At 36.9% G+C, this 26,328-nt stretch overlaps 1 protein-coding gene across 2 annotated transcripts in view; it reads right to left on the bottom strand.

Moving 5' to 3' along the window:
• Positions 1-54: 54 nt before the first annotated feature.
• Positions 55-26,328, bottom strand: part of MBD5 (methyl-CpG binding domain protein 5) — a 174,272-nt gene continuing 147,998 nt past the window's right edge. For both annotated transcript variants that reach the window (XM_034424824.3, XM_034424830.3), the window contains exons 9-12: positions 22,181-23,386; positions 9,323-9,396; positions 1,736-1,811; positions 55-664 (exon numbers count right to left, since the gene is read on the bottom strand). In XM_034424824.3, coding sequence (XP_034280715.2) covers positions 593-664; positions 1,736-1,811; positions 9,323-9,396; positions 22,181-23,386 — 1,428 coding nt within the window. In that variant the 3' untranslated portion in view covers positions 55-592. The remainder of the gene's footprint in view (positions 665-1,735; positions 1,812-9,322; positions 9,397-22,180; positions 23,387-26,328) is intronic.

The following is a 26,328-nucleotide window of genomic DNA, read 5'->3' as shown; positions in this document are numbered from 1 at the left end:
CAGGTTCATTCCAAACAGACACTATAAATGAACACTCAGTGGCAAAAAGTGTTATGTCATAATTAGGGGATTACATAATCATGCCTTTTCACTGCTGTTAAATACAAAAACAGCATTTTTTTACATTATTATATAAAAGCATTTAGGCTGTATTTTTATTTATCACTTTACATTGGTAGTCTCTTGTATGTGTACTCAATAGAAACCAAAGAATTTTGTACACTATTCTTTTGTACAATAAAAGATAAAGTGTGCATTAGGTATGCTTGTACATGACAATAGTACACTATTTACATTTCAGATATCGTCATGAAATTCTGTTTTATCTATGTACATAATGAAAATTTTGCAGAAACATTTGGACTATAATTTTATAATCACAATTTTAGTATTATAGAAAAAAAGGATTTATAGACACTCTTCAATCTTTAGAAGATCTGGATTTACTTCTCCCTCTTTATCAATAAGAATACTGTACCACTGTTTTGTTTAGCACCTTGTGGTGATTATATATATATACATATATATCTATATATATGAAAATTATGTGCATGTTATGTAAGAGCCAGATCAGTAACAAAGACATTCAATGTTATCTAGAGATCTTCCTCCTCTTGGGTTTTGGAGGCTTCAGCTGTCTGTCTCCCTGTGGAATCTGATGCACCTAGAGAAAACAAAAAGGAAGACTTTAAGGATTAACAGTAATTGCATCGCACTCGTGTCGAAAGCACTAAGTTGCTTCCAGGTTGGAAGGATTAGCTGGCTATCACCATTGCCTGTGGGGTGCCCAGTTGGGGCCTCCTTTCATATACCCATTAACGTGCCTACTGAAGGGGTACTTATCTATCATCTTATGAACGCACACTTTCAAACTGCTAGGTCAGCAGGATCTGCAGCGATTGATAGGAGCTCATCCTGTCCCATTGCAGCAACTGGGTCTCAAACACGGGCTTCCTGCTTGTCAACCCAGCATCCTAACCAGGCAAGCAACCCTGCTCCTCATTAACAGTAATGAAATATTAGATAGTATTTTAAACATTTTATATATTACATAACATATATTATCTGTACAGATATTTGACTCAGCTAGATCAGTTTTGTTATAGCGTAGAATGAAGGTACAAACATATAGAAGAGCTTCCTGTTTCAGGATGTCAGAGTGAAACCTATACCTATGGTTCATGGTATAAATTCTAAGTCTCTTCCCCCTGCCTTGAAAGTCAATGGATATTTGGTCAACTTTTGGCTGACCTTGAGAGGCACCTGAGGTATGTTGTCATAAAAATTCTCCCTTAATCTGGAGGTTCTTGCCTCATCAGGTTCGTTCCTTACAACACATCTCTCTGATAGTCAGAAACAGCGAGCATAATGATATGGCACACTGGGACAGGTTACCAACTATGAATAGAGGTGGAAGAAGTCACTTGTTGAAGCCACTGGGACAAGATACAGTGTCTAGAGAACCAATCTGAGCCAACTTAATTACTTCTATTTTAGATCTGAGAATATATTTAGATCTACCTAATGAATTTATTGGGAATGTATATTTTGGAATATTATGGTCAACTCATCTTAAACCATGCAGAAAATTTATTTTCTGTAAACCTTCCCCTTCTTCTGTGCTTCTGCTCCAGTTATCTGCTTCTTCACAAATACTGGGCTTGGGGAATCCTCCCTATTTTTCCTCCCTCTGCTGTCACACCCCCTCTCCCCAAATTAACTATTAGGTACTTACATTCCCAGACATTTTGTCAAGTTCACTCATGGCCTCATGGATAGCAGCTTCTAAATGGTTATTTAGCTTCCCACTTCTAAGATGAAAATAGAGGAATAATTTACAGTAATGCTGTAGCTTTTCAATAGAATATATTTTTAAAAAATAAGTATTGCAACTTCAAGTTAACATTCATATGTTTTCAGTTTAATGTGCACACACACAAAGACATCTAGGTAGTCTTCAGATTATGACCATTCATTCAAGAACTGTTGACGGCACTGCACAATTGCTACTTACTGTACAACTGGTCCTTGGAGTTCTGACCATTGCAGTGTCCTAGCAATCATGTCATTGCAATTTGGTGTTTGTAACCTGGTTTGGGATTATGCTGCATTGAGTTGCCATCCTGTGATTGTGATTTCCAATGCTACCTGCTGGTTCCCAAAGTAAAGGCAAAGTCTGTCATCTATCTATCTCTCTACCTATCTATTATCTATCTATCTATCTATCTATCTATCTATCTATCTATCTATCTATCTATTATCTATCTATCTATCTATCTATCTATCTATCTATCTATCTATCTATCTAATCTAATCTATCATCTATCCATCCATTCGTCCACACACATCCACATGTATATATCTGACACATGTTGATGTATCAGTAGAATGTTAATAATTGATCAAAACCAGCAAGGTATATTTGAAAAAAGCTTTATAGGAAATGAAAGGAATTAAGAATATTATTAGGAAAAATAATTAATGACTTAAAGATTTGAAAGAAAGAAAAGGCATAAATTTGAAAGCAGTTGGTTAGAGCTTTTTAAATATTATATTTAAAAAGAAATTTTATATACATAGTCTAAAATTATAGGTGTACAGAATTTTATAAAAAATAATAAAATAGTTGAAGATGCACTGATAAAATTGTGGGATCTCAGAATCTCGAAATATAGGATTTAAGTGCAGTAAAATTGTGGGGGAAACAGAAGTTTATGTCCTTGGAGTCTTATTATATATCAACAATAGAACAAAAAGGAAGATGAATATTTTAACAAGACAAGTGAATATAATGATAATTTGCATACATGTGGTTTTTTCCTACTTAATAATTAACCATGTAGATGGAAAATTTGTGATAAAAATAGTGAACTAAATCGTTTATTCAAAACAAGTTACTCCTCTTCAGGATTATAGAGCTGAAAGACCTTCCAGAATATTATAGATTTCTGAAATGGGTGCTGAATGTGATCAGCTTGTGCATAAACCAAGTAGCAACATAAATAGCAGCTCCGTTCAATGTGCACAACCCAAGATGGGACAAGAGATGAGCAGTCTCTCCCTTCTCCTAGTTGTGTAACTCTAGGGGAAAAGATAGTCTACATATTTTCTCTCTGCAGAAGGAGGCCTTTCTTGAACATATGAATGCTTCTATTTGAACTGGATGTCTCCTTTAGAAGAGTTTCACTCAAGTGAAATCTGTTTAATAGTATAATTCAGTAAGAGGACAGAAAATGTGGTCATTTTGGTAAGGAATTTCAATTCTAAATTCAGTCTGAGACCTAACACACATCAAAAAAACATAACAACCATACCAAGGTTTTAAATATGTTTCCAAAATGGTTACAGTATTCTATTTTTAATAACTACATGAACACTACAGTATTTAGGACAAAAAGATGTTTACTTTCTCAGCTGCAAATTACTTTTTATTTTTAAAAGAGTACTACACATAACATCTGTTTGTGCAAAGATTTTCAAATACTTTCTTCCCTCCGAACATCTATCAAATCTGCCTCAGAAAGTTAACAATAGATCACAAAGAAGTTGTATGCATTTTATTAACACATGCAGCTATATAGAACTATAAACTGTTAAGATTATGTCATTTAGCATCTGTAGATTAGGAATTATCCAGAGAGAAGTCATGATTTAAAACTCATATTTTTAAAAATATTCTTAAATTTTAAGGTACAGAAATAATAACAGAAATAATATGTTAATTCTAATGGATAATAGAAATCAAATATAATTTCAGTCCAGTATCACAATAAAATGTTGATTTAATGGACTATTTGGGTGGGATGGGTACCCATTAATCCTAGATATCTGTTAAACTTGGAAGAGATTGTACATTTTTGCACGCATAACAAAATGGATTAGGATTCTTTCTTTCAAACTGATGGCATTTGGCTGTAGCTGCCATCTTATTCTATTCATATTACTTACTTACAAACACACACACAAACAGTTGAGAGAGAGTAGTCGACCTAAAGTCAAATATACAGTCTTGTGAAAAAGCCAGCTTTCATACGCGACTAGAACTCACAGTCTCCTGGTTTCTAGGCCAGTACCTTAACCAGCACCCATCACACCAAACCAGCTCCAAATATATTTGATAAGCTTTCTAGAGAATTTTTAAAAATGATAAAATACCCAGAATCCTTAAATATCTATATGTTCAGAAATAACAAATATATGACGAACATACAGGTGCAAAAGGAAGAGATTTGTTCATATAACATGAAATCCAATTAAGAATAATGGATGAGAAAGGACTTATATATACTGTTCGTTTCTACCGCTGCATTTAGAAATCCAGTGTTTTAACTTTATTTAATCTACTGAATAATAATTACTATTTCCGTATATGCAGGAATTAACTTTAACTCATCATTGTCTCTTTTCACATAATGGGAATATATTAAAATATGTCTGGCTATAATTCCAATCCAATTGCAAGTATTTCTGGGGATTTTTGTGTGTGAAATCAAATTGTTAACATTTGCGTGCTTTTGCACCTCAATTAACGTGCATTAATTCTCTCCATGGGCTATTTTGCCTCAAATAACTGAATTCATTCTGAATTCATGGATGTAAACTTTAGTACCTTGGGATTTGCCTTGAGGAGGCCATGTCTTCCTGGTTTGAATTCCCATTCTGAATTGGACTGCAACTGGTGTCATAAGACTACAGCAAGCACCAATTCAACAAAGCACATTGAGTGTGATTGAGACCTTAGCTTTAATTGAAATGCTGTATCTACGACTTCCCCACACAGCACTAGAAAAAAGGGAAAGACTATTTCTATTGTTAAGAATTTTATCTGTTACATGAAGGTATTTTGGGGGGACATTTATGACTTGACTTCTGCGCTCCCACCCCGTATCTGAATTGACAAAAGGCTGAAGATATTGAACTAAATTGGAAATAAACAATACTGTAGCGCCAGTTGAAAAATAGGAGTTTATCAAAATTCATCTCACAATAACTGATAAATTTGGTAAAACTTTCAGCTTTGTTACTACAGATTAGTAATGTTTTTTTTAAAATTTCAGGACCCATTCCCAAGGTTTATGCAAAGACCTTTTTTTTCCTATGAGTTTTACCTTTATTGATATTTACTGTGTGAAAAATTAAAATTGATACATTCACTGTTGCTACTGCTTCTCATAATTGTTTGATGGGATTTTAATATTGTACTATTTTTCAGCATAGGCTGACAAAATAATTTTGATTTTGCAGAGTCCTTAGAGAAGGCGGCCCGCAGGCTGGATGCATCACGCGCAGGCTACGTCCACCCCGGCTCCGCAAAGGCAAAAAAGTCACCATTCATCTCGTGATGTGATTGAGTTTGATACCCGTGCCTTAGAGGGTTTTAGGACCATTTTAAGAAATATTGCTATAGATAATCATTATACTGTATTCACTTTTTGATGTAGAACTAGATTAATAATTATACTTTATTTATTCTATTTCAGTTTTTATTTTTGTTATTATTAATGCTGTATTTATTTAGTATTACATACTTATCTTGATTTGGATTGGCTCTTTTTTTTTTTTTGGATGCTGCTGTTGAAGAACTATAAATTGCATCAAAGCAAATGTTTCATCTGTGTCCAGTACTGATCAGAATTAAATGTCATGAATAAAGGCAAATACACATATCCCAGGATAATGTTGCAAGCTCGAATCTGGGTCAGTCACTGGGACCAGAGGTTTACTCTTCAGAGCTTTTGGACTCATGCTGGACCCATCCTCCGGGAACTTCTCTCTACTGGAATATGTGCTTTGGGCTATTCTGTAAATTGTATTTATGTGGTGCCTATATTTACGTAGGACAGATGGGGAGATTATTTGTAGTGTGATTCAATTTTGCAACAGGTTTCTATTCTAAATTGCATACTAACAAACTTTCAGATTACCTGATTATATTGGCTTCTGATAAATGTAACATCAAATGCTTTTATTGAACAGCCTTTACAGTAGGAGAAGAAAAATAATTTGGTACAGCAATTAATTATCGGGGGGGGGGGGGAAAGAAAACAACAAGACCATAAAACAACATATCTAATTAAAAGTTTAATGCAAACATAGACAGGATTGCAAATTTTTAATCTGTTATATATCATTAACTATAGGAGCAATAATTTTAAATGAAATTATTGGTATGACTGGTGGTTACAGTTGGAAAATCTTTAAGCATGTACAAATTGAAAGTCTGACTTACTTATATCCTCAACTATAATTAGAACTTTTGTTGTTAATAAAATAGAGTGGCTATTTTCTTTGCCATCTATGGAGATACCTACATGGCACAACTATCCCTCAGGTCATAAACTTTTATGTATTTTGCCTGGCCTGAGAGGTTAAGTGTCCCCTTATGGGAATCTTAAGCGTTGTCTAATGTCTCTCTAATAAAAATCTAAAATAAAACCAAAACAGCAAGTAAGACATGATTGATCACTTGACCTAGCTAATCTATCAGAGATATTTCTTTTTTCTTGTGTTGTCATTGTCCCATGTGGCAGGGGACTGCGTGTAATTGAGTTATGGGCTTACAATACAACACAGGGAGACATCAGAACAGTAAATAACTCAAATTCAAATGGAGTAGAAAACTTTAAACAAAGCTAAAATAGGCTCATTGTATTTGCAAGGTACTACTAGCAAGAAAAGATGAATTGCATGAACAACTATGCGGTGTTTTGGCAAAGGCAGAATTTCCCTTCTGTCCTTTAAGTAGAGACCCAGTTTGGTGTAGTGGTTAAAGTGCTGGACTTGAAACTAGAAGACTGAGAGTTCTAGTCTCCTGGGTGACTTTGAGCCAATCACTCTGTCTCAGCCCAACACACCTCATAGGATGATTATTGCAGGAAAAATAGGTGGAGGAAGAAAGTATTAGGAATGCTCACCACCTTGAGTTACTCATAAAGTAATACAGGTGGGATAAAAATCTAATACAACTGGAAATATGCTGAGTAGGCAAAAGAAAAACTGCCAATATTGTTTACTCCTTATTTGTTTGCAGGACTATATATATTCAAAAATGTTTGAGCTTGTAATAGCAGTAATAGTAACAGTAGTAGTAATAGTAGTAGTTCTTCATAGATAGGATGTTAAATGTTTGCAAAGGGTAATTGTGCTGAGCTAAACTCCAGTGGGGATAATTGCTTCCTCCTTTGTCTCCTGTGCCCTCTCCACCATTCACTCATTTAATTGCTCACCTGCTCATTGCTTTTCAATCTGTTAAGGTATATCACTTTTCCTCTTTACAAGCTGCACTAGGCAGTCTTTATTCAGTGATGTAATTACAGATGGGACAGACTAATCAGCTTGTAAGTTTGCCAGAGGCCACGTTCATTTTATAATCTTAGAAAAATGGATTGCCTTGGCTCAAAATAAGGGCTTGGCCGATGGCCAATATTTGGGGTTAGGAATTATTGGCTAGTGACAATATGGGATGGGGGGAGGGAGCGGATTAGAGGAAGGGATTGGGGAGGCGGCAGCAGAGGCAATCATTTATACTATCTCCTCCTCCTCTTCCTCCATTTTTGCAAAGTTCATATCAGCTACTTCTCAGTAGCCGGACCTTTCTTGGCAAGAGAAGAAAGAAAAGTGTGAAGTGTACCCATTGGGTATAAAGAAAGGAGAACGCAATAGAAGCCTGTTGCCTCTTGGGGACTGAAACAGCTTTTAGGAGAAACATTTCCCTTGATGTGTGTGTGTCTCAGTGGTAGCGAAGCCACATGACTTTGAGACAATGTGGTTTGGATTTCCTTAAATTCAGCATTTCAATTTTTTTATGTGTATGTGATGGGATAGAATTTATTCCCGTGAGAAGAATTTGACTTCCAACATTCGTATAGCGTAGCAAATATTTCAAATGCTTCATTACCTGTAGGGCATCAAGACTGAGAAGCTAATTTTAAGTTCTCTTACAGGGATCTTGTGATATCTAAAATGGCTAATAATAAACAGCTTCTTTGCCTCTGGTGAATCTTGCACTGGAGACTATATATGATTTAAAGGGCATCATTTACCATATCTATTTATTTTATCCTCATATTGCCTCTTATTGAGATGGTTTAAATGAGAGGTTTTTGAAACTATTTCGAAATCTGTAAAATCTATTTAACAGATTTAAATGAGTGAATATGTATACCGGTATATATTCTTTTTGTTTACTAACAAATTCTCCACAAAGTGATTCTTGGTTATCAAGCTGAAGCACCTGATTGTGCTGAGGAGATTGTTTCTACATCTTGATTGAAAAGTTGGAAACTTCAAATTAAACATCTTCATAATTGGGATAGAATCGCTTGAGGGGTTGCCTGGAGTTTTGGTGGAGGAGTGGATGGTCTGGAGATGTTTAAATAGACTATGCACTAGTATGGCTAGAACAAAATACCATATGGAAAAATGAGGGATTCTCCCACTTACTGTGAATAAGGCACTATTCAATCTTTTACAGTGCCCCCTGGGACCGACATGCACACAGAATGACTTACTAGTCGGAAATATCCCTGCTGTCAATGTAGGATGGCATTGGGCTGGAACTATATAAATTTATGTTTTTTTATTAAAGTTTTTAATCTGCACCTCTATAACTATCTGGTTTGGTTCTGCAACCCAACAAGACAGACACAGACTTCAGAGGATAATTAGAACTGCAGAAAAACTATTACTACTAACCTGCCTTCCATTGAGGACCTGTATACTGCATGAGTCAAAAAGGGGGCTGTGAAAATATTTACAGACCCCCTCGCATCCTGGACACAAACTGTTTCAACTCCTACCCTCAAAACGACGCTATAGAGCACTGCACACCAGAACAACTAGACACAAGAACAGTTTTTTCCCGAACACCATCACTCTGCTAAACAAATAATTCTTTCAACATTGTCAAACTAGTTACTAAGTCTGCATTACTATTAATCTTCTCATCGTTCCTATCACCTATCTCCTCCCACTAATGACTGTATGACTGTAACCTTGTTGCTGGTATCCTTGCGATTTATATTGATATTGTTTCCTGATTACTTATTTGTAACCTATGATATCATTAAGTGTTGTATCTTATGTTTCTTGACGAATGAATCTTTTCTTTTATGTACACTGAGAGCGTATGCACCAAGACAAATTTCTTGGGTGTCCAATCACACTTGGCCAATAAAGAATTCAATTCAATTCAATTCAATTCAATTCAATTCTATTCTATTCTATTCTATTCAAATTTAAGTTGGTAATTTCCCCCTTTTTAGTATGTCTTACACGAGATGAGATAAACACTTGAAATTACCAAGATTTACAGGATACTTACTTTCTATTCCGTTTTCGGACATGGTTGTAGGCTTCCAGACCTTCTGTTAGTGTTTTCAACTTGTCAGGTTCCACCTGAGAGAAGGTATGAACAATAAATTACATTACCTAGACATTCAATTATTCCAGAGTTAAGCTCAGCTTCAAGAGATCACAGTAATACCACCAACTTCACAGACATAATACAAAGAAATACATGAATTTATATTTCAACTTCGTGAAAAGCTAAAGATGGAAACTTCAAGTTAAACATCTTCATAATTGGGTAGCACTGGTTGAGGAGTTGCCTGGAGGTTCGGAGGAGGAGTGGATGGTCTGGAGATGTTTAAATAGACTATGCACTAGTTTTTTGGGGTTCTTCAAAATAAAAATTACAGTATTTTTCGGAGTATAAGACGCACCGGAGTATAAGACGCACCTACCTTTTTTGGTGAGGAAAAGAAGAAAAAGAAATCTCCCTCTGCCTCTGAGCAATTTTGCCTGGTTGCAGTAAACAGCCAACAGCCTGCTTTGCTTTCATTTTCAAATAATCAAGCATAGCTTGATTAGCACAAGGAGAAAAAAAAATCTGCTCCAGCAATATACCTCTTTGCAGAAAGCAGCAGAGCCTGTGCAAAACAGCTGAGAGCAAATCAGATGAGAGTCGGGAGGCCGATCCAATCAACTTGTGCTAATTAGGCTGTACTGAAGCTGAAAGGAGCTGTTTTTTCTTGCTGTTTGCTTGCAAGGAGGTAACTGCTGCAAGGCAGAGACCAAAGGGTTGGGGCCAGTGGGTGGGCGGGGCTACATTCGATGTATAAGACACACCTAAATTTCCACCTTTTAGGGTGGAAAAAGGTGTGTCTTATACTCCAAAAAATACGGTACTTTGTTTACTTCAAAATAAAAATTACACTACCTTTACTAAACTGATCCATAAAACATAATCTAATTGTCATTGCATGAAAAAAAAGCAATATCTCTAACTCCTTACCAAATTGTTTATGAGATCTTAAGCATTTCAAGGTGAATATTGAAAACATACACAATGAATAGGAATATACATAGTCCTTGATTTACAATCCCATTTGGGATTGGAACTTCCGTTGCTAAGCGTGACCGCACCCGATTTTATGATCTTTTTGATGTGGTCATTGAGGAACCATGTAGTTGTTCAGCAAATCTGGCTTCCCCCACTCATTTTGTTTGATGGAAGCCCCCTTCCAGGTCACAAATAATGACCATGTAACTTCAGGATGCAGCAACTGTTGAAAACACATTGTCGGTTGCTGAGTGCTCGTATTTTGATTGCATGACTGCAGGGACACTGCAATGATTGTAAATACAAAGTCTGGTCTTAAGTCACTTTTTTCAATGCTGCTGTAACTTTGGATGCTAAACAAATGGACGTAACTTCAGGACCACCTGTATTTGAAATTCACCCATTCATAAAGTACAACGTTTAATTTCTGCAGCAGAAGAATTCTAGTTCAAACCTAAGGCAAACTTATTGTTTATATAACATTATAAGATTAGCATCACAGGTAGCAACTGCCCCCCAAAAGCAACACTATTTAAGAAAAAACTCATAGTTATATTCTTTGGGGCATAAGATTATTTTATGGAGTTTAGCCCCAAGAGAGTTTACCTATAACACCTATTGTGGTATCTCCTAAAGCAAGGGTGTCAAACTCAAGGCCTGGGGGCCAGATCTGGCCCGCGGGGTGCTTAGATTTGGCCTACAGTGCCGTCCTGGAAGTAGCAAAGGACCGGCCTGCAGTGCCTCTGCCAGTGAAAACAGGCTCCCGAGCTCCATTTTTGGCTGCGATGGCTTCCTGAAATCCTCTGTCAGCAAAAACAGAGTTCAGGAGGGCCATGTGTGGCCCTACCGAGCTCTGTTTTTGCTCACAGAGGGTTGCAGGAAGCCGTCGCAGCCAAAAACGGAGCTTGGGAGCCCGTTTTCACTGGCAGAGCGCTCGGGCCACCAAAGCCCCCCCCATGAGTGATGTCGAGCTGGCTATACCCATCCCAGCCACGCCCACCCCGGCCCCCGAGGTCAAACGTAACCCTGATGCGGCCCTCAATGAAATAGTGTTTGACACCCCTGTCCTAAAGCTTCATCCCTCAATAATAACACCCATTTGCTTTGGGAAACAACTCTCATAAGGAAAAGTAGAATAAAATTTTAGGACAACTGCAACAGACCAATAGCAACGTTCCATTTTTCCTTAGTACGACCTTCCTTTAGATTCTGAGGGGCCAACTAAAGAATAGGCCCTCCATATGATTTTTAAATATCAAGCAAAGGAAGTATCTTCTCAGACAATAATCCATTGTCTTAATATTGTTAATTATTGAAACAGTGAATATAAATTTTGTTTTGGCACCACTACTGCAGAATACAATTTGGTTCACTGTAATTAAACAACAAAGCTACAAATTGGGCAACACAGAGATTTCAGCTGCATCGAAGTGATAAAAATTATATATTTCAGCAGCAGAGGGTTTTTAGTAAATTCTGTTCCTAACTGAACTTTGTAAATGCTTGAGTTGTTTTCTATAACTATATGTACAAATGACATTACAATTATTATGTGTAAATAACTTTGTTTTTCAAATAGTATTAAAAAAACTTCACAGTTCATTTCACTAACAAAAAACATCTAAATTAACATTTCACTTACAATAAACATCTAAATTAACATTTAAAGTCTGAAACAATGCTATTATTACATCCTTTTATTACTTTGGTTTGATGACATCCTATATTACTTTGGTGAAGGTTTTGTTTTTTACATTTTCATTTAAACAATAGCTTTTTATTCCAATAATTGCTAATGTATACATTTTATGAATGCATGAACCATTACAACATCAATATTCCCAAGAACTTCATTAAAAGCAACTGCAGAAGTAAAGCACAGAATTTCCATCCTATCTACACCACGTAACTGCCTGCAACTCCGTGTTCAATGTTTCTTCGTCTCACTTTAATACATAGAGTTTGTGAGGCTGCACTGATAACATTTACTTTGTATTCCAGGACCTTCTGAGAGACTGTGGACACTGCTCATTACAAAAAGTGTAAATGAAAACCTTTGCTGGGAAATTCAAAAGTTACTACAGGTAGTCCTTAACTTACAAGGGATTGTTTAATGCAGTGGTGAAATCCTCCATCGGTTTGCTGCGTACGCATGTGCGATGTGCGCCAAATGCGTGTTTTGTGCGCATGCGCAGTGCGCATCAAATACCTCAGTCTTATCTCCTCAGTCTTCTGATATTTTTAGAACATGCTGGGATAATTAATATCCATAGGTAAATGTCATGATTCAAGAGCTAGACCACTCTTAAATTAGAGAAAAAAATTTCCAAAGGAAGATTACACATAATAAACCAATCTGCCCCTATTATCATACTCTAATTCATCTAAGACAGTGGTGGGCAATTGTGGCTCTTCTACAACCTGTGGACTTCAACTCCCAGAATGTTCTGAGACAGCCAAGCCAAGACAGCCAAGCTGTCTCAGACATTCTGGGAGTTGAAGTCCACAGGTTGTAAAAGAGCCACAATTGCCCACCCCTGATCTAAGACAATTCTCCTATTTTAAAAGTAAATTAGGAGTAGAAAAAAATAATTTCTTTTCAGATCAATAAATTGAATTAGTTTTATACTTCACTCACTTAGATGAGGAAAACTAACTGATGGACCTTAGCAATACATTCTACAATACCTACCATGAGAACCTAGCAGTAACTTTTTCAACTCTCCATTCCCACCAATGTTCTATTACAGGCTTATGCACATTTTTACAGATGTTTCAGGGAATCTGTACATGACACATTGGTGACTGTGTTATATTGTTGGTTATAGCAATAGCACTTAGACTTATATACCACTTTGTAATGCTTTTAACCTCTCTAAATGGTTTACAGAGTCAGGATATTGCCCCCAACAATCTCAGTCCTCATTTTAACAACCTTGGAAGGATGGAAGGTTTAGTCAACCCTGAGCTGGGCAGGATCAAACTCCAGGCTGTGGGCAGAGTTAGCCTGCTACTGTAGTCTAACCACTGAGGCACCATGGCTCCTGTACAATATTTAATTAATTTTCTAATATGAACGTAACAGTTTACATAAAGAGATATTGGTTGTACTCAGCAGTCATTAACATTGAAAGTAAACATTTCAGTCTAAGACTATAAAGATACCTCTTTGTTGGAAATGTGAAGATCGTGAAGGGACATTTGACCATACACAATGGACTTATGAAGTGAAAAAAAATGTTGAAGCAAACACATATGATGCAGAGAAAAATCGATATTTAGTCAAAACTGGAACTTTTCTTATGAGGATAGCCAACTAGAAAAATATCATTGAATATTGGCTTTATATAAGGTAACTGCAGTAAGGTTATTAGTGTATATGTACAAACTGGAAAAACCCCATAAATACCTAGAATGGAATAATGAATTGTGAAGATGGTAGGCCTTGCAGAAATGGCTAAATTGAATGGTTTAACTAAGGAAGGAGCAATAACTACTTTTATAAAAGACCGGGAATCCTTTATCAAAATGGATTAAAAATGAACTGTTGATTCCCAGATTTATGGATTAAAAAAAAATTGTACATGAGAAGATTGGAACTATGCTACATAATTTGGGAGGGCAGTAACAGAATTAACTATGCTTGTAACTGCTGTGAAGAAATTGGAAGTTGCTTCTTAATGACTTTAAATTTTCATGGTATCCACCATGAAAATAAAGCTATTCCACAAATACCCAAACATTTAGCTTTCTATTTTATATGCTCTTTTTTTCTTGCTGATGATTTACATAATAATTCTATGTAAATTTTTATTTTTTAATAACTATATTCTTTTGTCATTTTCTTCAGCTTACAAATCTACATCTTGGACTTTTTCACACTTTCTATATTCACACATTATCTACATGCTATAAGCATTTTCTCTCCCTATACTATTGTTGGTATTTTGTCAATAGATAAAAACCCAAGGGGACGATGACTCCTGGGACTAAAATAGTTTGGAAGGATATTCCTTTTTCCCAGGAGAGAGAAACTTCAGGGTAGGCAAAGAGTGAAGTTTGTAGACTTAGTGAGAGGACATCACAAAGGTCTACCTGGTAGAAGTAGCCAAAGGCTGGATAGCAGAATAAAATGGAAGAGAGGAGACAGAAATTGAACAGGTACTGGGGAATGAGTGATTGAAGTGCTGTATTTATGGAGCAATTGGCACAGTTATAAAAGCAAAGGAAAGATAGAAATTGTGAAAGAAGGAAATATGATGGAAGGCACTAAGTAGATCGTTACAGAGATGGTGGATGGAAAAAAATGGTACCAATCCTTTCTTCTAAGTACTTAGGTGGTGGGTTGTTGATGGCCCTGGCTTCAAATGGTTGCTGCTTAATTCCAGTTCTAACAAGAAGAGAGTGAATCTTGTATGAATAAGATTCAAGACCTGACTGGGAAAAATAAAGACAGCACCTTTCTGAGATCTCTTTTGAGATACTACACCAACCTTTACTCCAGGGTTGGGGGTAGGATAGAGTGACAATTTTCTTTTGACAGAACTTGATATTAGTCAGATGTACTACTTTGCAGTTGATTGGTCAGAAGGCCCTAATGTTGAATTTACAGTTGCAAGAAAAAGTATGTGAACCCCTTGGGAATTACGTGGAGTTTTGCATGAATTGGTCATAAAATGTACTCTGAACTTCATCTAAGTCACAACAATAGAAAAACACAGTCTGCTTAAAATAATACTACACAAACATTAGATGTTGCCATGGTTTAATTGAACATAACATGTAAACATTCACAGTGCAGGGAGGAGAAAGTATGCGAGGCCCTAGCCTAATGACTTCTCCAAGAACTAATTGGAGCCAGGAGTGAGCCAACCTTGACTCCAATCAGTGCGATGATATTGGATGTGTTGCTGACAGCTGTCCTGCCCTTTAAAAATACACACCTGTTTTGGGTTTACTGGTTTCAAGAAGCACTGTCTGATGTGAACCATGCCTCGCAGAAAAGAGCTCTCAGAAGACCTACGATCAAGAATTGTTGACTTGCATGAAGCTGGAAAGGGTTACAAAAGTATCTCCAAAAGCCTTGATGTTCATGTGTCCACAGTAAGACAGACTGTCTACAAATGGAGAAAGTTTAGCACTGTTGCTACTTTCCCTAGGCGTGGTCGTCCTGTAAAAATGACTGCAAGAGCACAGCGCAGAATGCTTCATGAGGTAAAGAAGAATCCTAGAGTGTCAGCTAAAGGCCTACAGAAATCTCTGGCACATGCTAACATTTTTGTTGACACATCTACAATAAGGAAAACATTAAACAAGAATGGAGTACATGGGAGGACACCACGGAGGAAGCCATTGCTGTCCCAAAAAAATATTGCAGCACGTTTGAAGTATGCAAAAGAGCACCTGGATGTTCCACAGCACTACTGGCAAAATATACTGTGGACAGATGAAACCAAAATTGAGTTGTTTGGGAAGAACACACAACACTATGTGTGGAGAAAAAAAGGCACAGCACACCAACATCAAAACCTCATCCCCACTGTAAAACATGGCGGAGGGAGCATCATGGTTTGGGGCTGCTTTGCTGCCTCAGGGCCTGGACGGATTGTTGTCATTGATGAGAAAATGAATTCCAGAGTTTATCAAGACATTTTGCAGGAAAACGTACGACCATCTGTCCGCCAACTGAAGCTCCGCAGAGGATGGGTGATGCAACAGGACAATGACCCAAAGCATACAAGTAATTCAACAAAAAAATAGCTTCAACAGCACAGAATACGCCTTCTGGAGTGGCCCAGTCAGAGTCCTGACCTCAACCCGATTGAAATGCTGTGGCATGACCTTAAGAGAGCAATTCACACCAGACATTCCAAGAATATTGCTACACTGAAACAGTTTTGTGAAGAGGAATGGTCCAAAATTACTCCAGATCGTTGTGCAGGTCTGATCTGCAACTACAAAAAACGTTTGGTTGAGGTTATTGCTGCCAAAGGAGGGTCAACCAGATTAAGTCCAAAGGTTCACATACTTTTTCCTCCCTGCACTGTGAATGTTTACATGTTATGTTCAATTAAACCATGGCAACATCTAATGTTTGTGTAGTATTATTTTAAGCAGACTGTGTTTTTCTATTGTTGTGACTTAGATGAAGTTCAGAGCATATTTTATGACCAATTCATGCAAAACTCCACGTAATCCCAAGGGGTTCACATACTTTTTCTTGCAACTGTAGGTCCCAGAAATAAACAAAAGTTGCTGATAGTATCTCTCCTCTCTGTTACTCAACAACATTCCTGCCCAAGCTTCTTGGCCCCATTACTGGTCTAGTCACTATTTCCCCCCAGTTTTTGATGCTGGAGTATTTTAGCTTTCAGACCTTTGGTTGGCTCAAAATCTTATGGCCATTGGGACAACCACAGCTTCGATGCATATAAGAGGCTATATACCTAATATAGTCTTTACTCTGTAACAATTAGATTGCAATCTGAAGATGAGGAACATCTCTATCAGACGTTGTCACGGACAGATTATTTTCAGAGTATTAAGTCAACTGGAATCACCAACCTCCATAGAGTTAATTAAGATGTCTTATGCACTTAGATGATATCTAAGCACTTAGTATCCAGCAGATACTTGGTGAATTTTCTTCTAGTGGGAAGTTCAATGGGTCCCTTGTTGATTTTAGGAGATGACAAAAATATTCAGCAGTATTGCCCACATGTTGCCTCTCCCAGTATGCAGATCCAAGAGACCTATTTGGCTTCTGGAGGAGTTTTGGGAGGTGAAGCATCAAAAGAGGCATGTGGAATGTCATTAAAGAAAGACAAAAAACAAATATGACCAAAGAAGTGTTAAGAACACATGTTTGTGTCTATGGTGTAACACTAAGAGCAGCAAAATGTCTGTATAACTGCACTTACTAGCAATAGCAATAGCTTTTAGACTTATATACCACTTCATAGTGCTTTATAGGACTCTCTAAGCAGTTTACAGAGTCAGCATATTGCCTCCAACAATCTGGGTCTCATTTTACTGACCTTGGAAGGCTGAGTCAATCTTGAGCTCCATTAGGATCGAACTCCTGGCAGTAGGCAATACTGCATTCTAACCACTGCACCATCACAGTTCCTAATATTATATGTTAAGCATCCTCACCCGCTCACTAAATAATAAATAAATCAAAGGTGATTCGGTAAAGTTTTCTTTATACCGCTGCAACATTTCTACTTAGTTGTAAACAAAATTTCAAATTTTCCAGGAAGTACATACTAACATGGCAGGACTTGTTGAGATCATAGAGGTAATGTTTTCTGAAGTTGCTTGAATGTGTGACTGCTGAGAAATTGCATAAATTTCTCTGTGTGATGGGCTCCATCACATGAAGGTTACATCCATATCTGTCTTGGTTCAAGCTGCCAAGGAGGGAAGGAGAGGTAGGATACAGGGAAGCAATGAATGAGGAATAGAGTGACATTCCCAGTTCTGGAAAAGATAGTAATGTACCCATTCTTCAAAAGGCCATCCGATGACTCAACTATTTTTAAAAACTATTGCTGTCACAATTTCCTCTTTTGGAAAAGGTTGTTGAGAAGACGGTGTGACAGCAATTATAAAGACCCTACATAAATTGGATTATCTCAATGTCTTTCAGTCTAGATTCAGGCCCTGTCATGGAACAGAAACTGTATGGTTGTTCTTGTGGATGACTTGCAGCAGGAAGAAATCTATCAATTTGTATGGTATATAAGGATGAAGATGAAGATTATACCCAGTTTTACATTTTTACACCAACCAGTATAGATGAGGCTGTGGCTTTTGACTCTGTAGACTCTGAGGGAAAAGCCTCGAGATCAATCCCAACAAAATGTATTAGTGCACAAAAGCTTATTGTTCTAAGAGTGCTCAAGTTTTGGATAGATGCAACTATCACTGAAGGAACAAGTTTGCAATCAGGGGCACCTCCTAGCTTTGTAACTTCTTTTAGATCAGCAGCTAGAAACCATGACTATGATGACTCTTTCCCAACTTCAGCTGAGGCATCTATTGCAGCGATTCTTAGATCATCAGACTCTATTAACAAAAACTCCTGTAATTATCAACTTTCTCTTAAGTTTACTGCAATTTACCATAGGTGAGGTTATTTTTTGAAAGATGCAATTGGTACAGAATGTGGCAGTCCACATATTAACAACCATAGAGTAGAATTTAGTAGAATAATCCAATCCAATTTAAAGCGCTGACTGTTACCTTTTATGGCTTAAGTCCTCACTACCTTGGAGATGGTCGAATGTAGATTGAATCTACCCTTCCCAAACATTTTGTGCTGAAAGGGCATGCTACAGATCCTTCCCTATGAGAAGAGAATGGGTATTGCTTGTAAGCAGGACTTCTTGGTCACAGTGCCTCATTCTGAAATAGGCTATCCTCCCAAAGTCAGATTGGCCGCACCCCCATTGACATTTGGAAGAAAGCTGAAACAGAGCCCTTCCTAAATATCTTCCCTGTAGGGGATGATTGGAAGCTGTTGCTGCTGCATGGCACCTAGTAGTTTATACATTTATTTATTATTAAATTTATATGCCGCCCATCTCATGGACCGAAGAGACTCTGAATGGCTTGGGCTGAGATAATAGCATGTTTTTAATCCGTATGTTATTTTGTTGACTGTGGAAAGCCTAAAATTTAGAATAAATTGGGTGGCATACAAATTTATGTAATCAATAAATACATTTTGTTATTAAACTCATTAGGTATTCCCAATATTAACTGAAAACAAGTGGTCTATCACTGATGATGTTACCTAGTTGGGTAATGAAACATCTGCAAGCAAACAACCAAGGTCAGAGAACACCAAGGACTCCATGCTCTATCATAGTCTGTTAAAGATTCTGTGGAAAATTTTAAAGAGACATAATCATAACCTGTTGGCTTTTGTCAGCAAGCTAGAAGTTTTAAGACACTGAATCTATCTATGCCACCACTGATGGTAGCTATATTAGTTAATTATTAGTGATAGCTATATTAGTTTATTAATCTTTATAGGTACAAAAGCAGGAATTGTAAATGCACATTAATTCCTGAAACAAATATTACACAATGCATACTGCCTCAATATATCTTAGTAAAATGTTATTTTGTGGCTATGGAGTTAATACGTAGAATTTGATTAAAAGTAACAAGAAAATTTTTGATGCATTTTTATACAAGGTATCGCATAATAATGTTATGTGCAGAGGAAGATCTGCACTTACTTGGTTCATTATTTGTAATATCATAATGTCAGAATTGTTACCATTGAAATTATTTAAAATTACTATTTGGTACTGATCATAAGTGATCAACACATACAGGTAAACTGTTTTTCGGAGTTCCTGGCCAACGTGAAATTCAGTTTACCATTTTTTCCTTACAATATAAAAAAACTTTATTTATTTAAATACCTTCAGCTTATATTTCTTTTGGAAAGTCATTGTAGAAGGTGTGGTAGAATCTGAGGGCAGAGTTAAAAGATAGATGAGCCTAGAATCTCTATGTAGCCATAAGCAAACTAAGTCCAACCCTCCTTGAATTCCGTTGACGGTTATCTAATCCCAGCAGATGCTAATGGCTAATTGAGAAAATTAATATCAGATAGGAAAGATCAGGTTCACATGTAAAGGTCCAATTAAACTGATTTATTACTTATCATGCCTAAGCACAGGAATCTTCTCAACTCATGGTTAGCACCTACTTGGGCTTAGATAAGGGTCAATAGAATTCAAGGGAGGTTGGATTTAATTTGCTTGTGGTTACGCCTGATCCCTCTTTTAATTCAGTTACCCTGTGATAAGATGGGCAGCCAATAAATTTTATAAACAAACAAGCAAACAAACAAAAAACTCTACCCACATGTTCTGCTGCTCCTTCTTCTACAGTCATTTAGACTATCTGATTTTTTCCCAAGTTTTTGGAGAAATGATTGAATGCTTAAGTGGCTCTGAAAATGTTAACTTTTGATATCATCTCATACTAAAAAGGTTTTAGATTTGAATTTTTTTACATTAGTTGATGAAATAAGTAATGAAACAGAGCAAGATGGTCAGAAATCAAGCATGTTGTATGTATTATGCAAAATCAGCAAACTGTGAGTAAAAGTTTCCTTTTTTTGCAATCTACTCTAACATACAATACCTGCTAACCCTGAACTGAAGGCTTTAATTAAATTTGCTTAAACTAATGTTTAGGATACTTATATACTGAATAGAACACTGTCTTTAATAAACATCTAAAAAGTTTATATCACCACCAACTAGATTGGTGGTATAGATGAGTGGCCTCTAATACCTCTTGTAATTCATAAATGTTATATTTTCCAAATGGTGAGCCAATTTAGTGTGGCCTCTAATAGATTACAAACTGGGAGATTGTGAGTTCTGGTCCTCCTTAAATATGAAAGCTACCTGGATGGCTCTGGGTCAATTGAGCTGTCTCTCAAGCCATCAATCTCTCAGGGTTGTTGGTGAAAAACAGAAGGCAGAGCATTATGTACACTACTTTGAGATGTGTAAAATAAAGGTTATAATGGTGATGATGAAGATCATCATTACTGCAAATGAACCAGGATCGCACATCTCCAAATGTTACAGGAACAGATGGAATTGAAATGGTAATATGTTTGAAATCTGAATAGTGGTATTAATGTGTCTACATGAGCTGAGCAAGAACTGATATTGTGAAATGGCAAATAATGGAAAATACACCAGTAGTAGAAGAATTTAACCTGGACACTGAATAATGAGTGGGGGATAATTTAAACCCTGGCAACATGTAATAAAGCACCTTCTGAAGTCTGGTCTCATCCCTTATTATCATGATAATCACACTTTATAATCTGTTTCATTAGACAATCTCAAGGGTTCTCAACTTCTAAAAGTAAAGTCTGCCCGTTGGTAAGAAGCAGTAGGTCATAGTGGGAATTCACAGGGTGCAAATGTACAAACATTACAACCAGAGAAGAAATGATTTGCCTTGCAAAGGCAGTTTTTGTCCTATTCTCTATCGTGACCGTAGAGCGTGTCTTGATCCAGCTTTAAGCTGTTTAAGGGTGAAAACAATGGTATGGCTTTCCTACTATTAACATTTTGGGAGACTGCATCAAGAATTTAAATTAGGGAATATTTTTTATTCTGCTTAGGATAGTTTGACGTATTTTATCTCAGCTTTAAAAGTTCATGGCTCCAGAGGGAGAAAAAATGCAATTCCCCAGAAGGATGTATTTCAGAGTTTGGGAGCAGTGCTGAAAAAGATGCTATCCCCGTGTCAGAAAAGCAGGCTTCCGACAGCAGAGGTATTTTGAAAATACCCTCCTGCTATCTGAATCAGACACAGGTTTCCAATAGGTAAGACGATCCTTTCTGAAAATCCTGTCTTCCTGTGAACGTTTGCAACATTTACAGTACATTTATAATAATAAACGGAATGAAATCCTAAATATTTGATTTAGAAGAAGAAATAAAAATGACACCCAGACATTACGGAATATTCAAATTGCATCAAAATAGCATGACCTAATTTGAGCATACAGAATGGAGACTCATTTTTATTTCAGTAGAATATATGTTAGTCCCCTATTTTACGCATTTTTAAAAAGGCAGTCCTGTGCCTAAGTTATTCGTAAGGCTGACAAGTGCTAATACAAAGCAGTAATACTTTTTAAAAATTATAGACAAAAGATAGGGATGCAAATTGAAAAATGCAATCAATACCATTCCCCCCTCCTTTAAAAAAATGTTACTACAAATCTTGATCAGGTCATACCTGTCAATATATAAATATAGGTATACATATGTATAAATGTACCTTCCCATCTTCAGTGCTTTGTTGACATGAGTTGCGAACGTCATCTTCTCTCACTAATTTACCAGGCCAAGACGACAGTCCTTTAATTTGGCTCCAGACCAAGTCCCCAACGTTAAACGTCCTTGGTCTGTAATGTATCAACTCGTTTGAAGATGGGGAATCAGGATTCCTTAGGTCATCTTCGCTACTGATGCTTTTAGCATCTGAAGGACTAGGCACACACCCATTAATGCTTTTGGCATTAAAGTCTCCATTGTAATGGATGTAGTCTTTAATCAGAGAACTTTCAAAACTATTGGAGGAGCTTGGAGATTGTTCTTCCACGCCTAGGTCTTGCTTAGAAGGATTCAGCAGCTCTCCAAACCCTCTGCTCTGTTGAGGCCGGTTTCCATTTATGTGCGCACAACGTTCCACAGTGTTCTCGAGTCTCTCTTTAAAACTCATCATAGTTCTTTTGTAATTGCTATACCTGAAGTTCTCCTCCATCATCTTATCGCTGTGACAATTTCGTTGGGGTAATAATACTGGATGTTGCTTGCTTTGGACTAATGGCAACGTGGAAATATTGTTGGACCTTTCGTGGCAAGGACTACTGAGGATATGGGATGAATGATCTAAAACCTCCTCGCATTTCCATCTATTCATCTCCCCTCCAGGGCTCTGCTCCCCTTCCCACTGTTTTTTTGGTGTGCTGCAACCTGTTGGTTTATAATATTCCAAACTATCCCCATCGCTGGAATTTTTAAGATGTTCCGAATTCTTCAATAATCGTGTCCCCCTAATGTTCCTTGCTCTATCTTCATGATCAGAAATGCCAATATTTCGTCCGTGTATTACTGCATTGACAGCACTGGAAAGATTTAATGGATCACCAATTGAGGCTGTAAAGGCACTCATGGCACTCAGAGCTGGAATAGGGCTCATTTGTGTTGTACTGTTAACCGCTGTGGTGATGACTACTTGCATCCCCTTGCCTGCAGCATCTACCACTGCTTTGTAGATGGCATCGACGGAACCATCACTCTGGGCAGCTAAACCGATGTCCTTTGCCTGTTGTCCTACAGATGGTTCTGTCCTTTGTTGTAGATTGCATACAGTTTCTTGAAAAGGAGGAATTGCTGCACTGGAACTTTCAGGAACTGGTGGCATCCCTATTTGAGAGATAATCCTCTTGTTCAGAAAAGAGGTCTCTTCTTGCATTCTCACCTTTAAAAATAATAGGAAAATAAAATTAGAGGCTGCCTTAAGACAAGGAAAATTGATAATAGTTAAAAACAGTGGCTAAAACAATCATGGGGTACTCATTCCTTTCTCAAGTATGCCTCTACAAAGGAAGAATACAATTAAAAGTAACATTAGCTTAGTGTGATCTACAATATTTACTAAATGTTTTTTTGCACTGTACAACTTAAATTGCAGGATATGTCTCCTAACTAAATAAGCATGATCCATCACTGGAGTTTTAAATTTGAATCTCAATTAAATACCATTTTCTTGTTGCTTTCATTTGATATATGTTCTTCCCTATATCCCTTGGTTGATAAGCTCAGAGAAATTTGGAATATTCTTTTCATCCTGAGAAACATATACTTCTTGGGTTGGATGATATACTTTGAGATCAGGGGAAAACATACATTTCAGAAATAAATCGTTTTGTATACATTTAATTCTCAAGACTGTGTAGTATAGTACTTCAGAAACAAATCAAAGCAGGTCTGTTGAGGAATACAGGAGCAGAATCACAGCACTTCTCTGCAACTCTTTAAAGCAACTATGTCTCCCTAAAACTACAAAAAAAGATTCTTGTACTTCTACAGCTACCATGTAATCCCATGTATATGCGGGGTGTCAGGTTCCAAACAGAACCTGACACCCCAGGTTGTTATTTCCGGCTGGCCATGATGATGTCATCCTCCAGCTATTCCCTCCCGTCAATCCTATCAGTTCCTGGGAAGTTCAATGAAGCAGATGCTGGGCTAAAACGAGGTTTGTGCGTTCCTCCACCCAAGAATGCCAGCTCCATGCCGACAACACGCTGGAGCAGACATGGGGATTTCCCTCCTATACCTTAATAACTCGTGTTCATAGCCTCCATATTTTATTACTATTTACAATTGTGAACTCATATTTATTTACATTTATTTATGAAGATTGTATTATTACACTGGACAACAAAGATTTTGCTTCCTGAATCTTTTGGGTGTATTTTATAGATTTTTGGCTGTTAATCACAAAAATAATCTGTAATTTTATTTTTATTTATTTATTGGTTCAATTTATATGCCGCCCTTCTCCGGAGACTCAGGGTGGCTTACAATGTGTTAAGCAATAGCCTTCATACTTTTGTATATACCTGCTTAGTAGGGCTTTCGGCCCCGCTAAGCGGTGTTCTTTTTTATACAAAGTCAGTTTATTGCCCCCACAAACCAGGTCCTCATTTTACCTACCTCGGAAGGATGGAAGGCTGAGTCAACCTTGAGCCTGGTGAGAATTGAACTCGCAGTAATTGCAGGCAGCTGGCAGCTAAGTGCTACTTAACAGCGCTTTAGTCCGCTGCTCCACCAAGGCTCATGTTTAATTTAATTTATCACATACTGTTTATATAAATCTTCTGTTGTTACACAATGACAATGTTCAGTATCTGTTGGTAATACTGAACTCATGAAAAACCCAGAACCAAAACCATGGAATTGGTTGTTGACATACATCCAGTACACCAAGTACAAGTGAAACACAAATATTTGTATTTTTATAGTATTTTATTTGTATTGTTTATAGGTGTTGTATAGTTTTATCTTTTTAATATTGTAAGGTGCCTAGAGTTACCATGTGATAAGATGAGTGGGCAACAAATTTAATAAATAAATAATGTTGGCAATCTAAAATTAGTGGTTCTGCTGCTTGGAATGCATCTTGGATATATACCAAGTGTTGTTGCTACATATGCAAATGGGACAGTTGTATAAGAAAGTCATATTACATGAAAAAGAAATGGCCACTCTGAAGGAATTTGATTCCACGACAGAAAAACATGTTGACCTGACAAAGATATTGTTGTCTCTGCTTCACAAAAAAAACACCTCTGACCAATGAAAAAATTTGTGAAAGCAATGAACAAGGAAGGTGAAGATTTTCAATGAGACTGATGTTTCCAAGGATAACTGATGACAAAATTAAAAATGTATTTCAGTTGGTCCACAGATCAGATACATTATAAATGACAAAAGGTTTGAGGGCCTGCTATTGGGGCCAGAGAAAAAAATATTGAAAATCGCCTGGAAAGCATTGAAGGATGTTGTAGAACATTTTTGGGGGGCAACTATAGGGCACCAAAATCCATTCAGCTGGTTGATAAGCTTCTTACAGCACACAAAACAATGAAGTGCAATGTGCCACTGAAGATCCATTTTCTCCATTCATACTTGGATTTCTTTCCTGAAAAACTAGATGCAGTCAGCGACGAACATGGTGAAAGGTTTCACCCAGGACATTGCCATAAGGGAAAAAAATGGTATCAGGGCAACTGGATTTCCTCAATGCTGGTTGGATACTGCAATAAAGATTCATCAGACACTGCGTACAAACAAAAATCATCAGCAAAACTCTTTTTTGACCCTGTTGAACTCATGCAGTGTGTCAGAAACATTATGTGATTAAATACATTATGGTTATTAAAAGTTAATGTAATATTTCTACAGTCATTCTGAAATTATACTTGTGTTCAGTTTGTCTATCATAATCACCAGAATTTTTTCAGGAAGCAAAACTTTTTGGAAAAAAAAAAGGCTATCCAGTATTATTAATACCAACCGCATTCTCTCAGCTGTGGTTTACATTTTTTCTTCAGTAATATAAAAATATGTGGCCTCAAACAAAAGTTTCAGAATTGCTTCTTTTCAACCCAAAGCTTTCTTTTGAATATTTTATCATTTGTTTGTCAGCTGAACTTGTGTGTATGTATATGTGTATGTGTTTGCATGTGTGCAGAGAGAGGAGAGGAAACGAGAGGAGAGAGAGAGGGGGAGAGAGAGAAACAGAATAAGATGGAAGCTTTCTTCTACTGTCAAGCATCTATTTATGTATTCATTGACATTATTTATAAATTGCCTTTTACTGTTGTTATCAAAAAAGAGAGTTTAAAAAAGGAA

The sequence above is a fragment of the Pantherophis guttatus genome, chromosome 1 (genome assembly GCF_059756535.1).
Source record: "Pantherophis guttatus breed Tessera chromosome 1, ASM5975653v1, whole genome shotgun sequence".
In the NCBI taxonomy this organism is placed as follows: Eukaryota; Metazoa; Chordata; class Lepidosauria; order Squamata; family Colubridae; genus Pantherophis; species Pantherophis guttatus.
The sequence above is the reverse complement of the archived record's forward strand: the minus strand, read 5'-3'. Positions and strand labels throughout refer to the sequence as shown.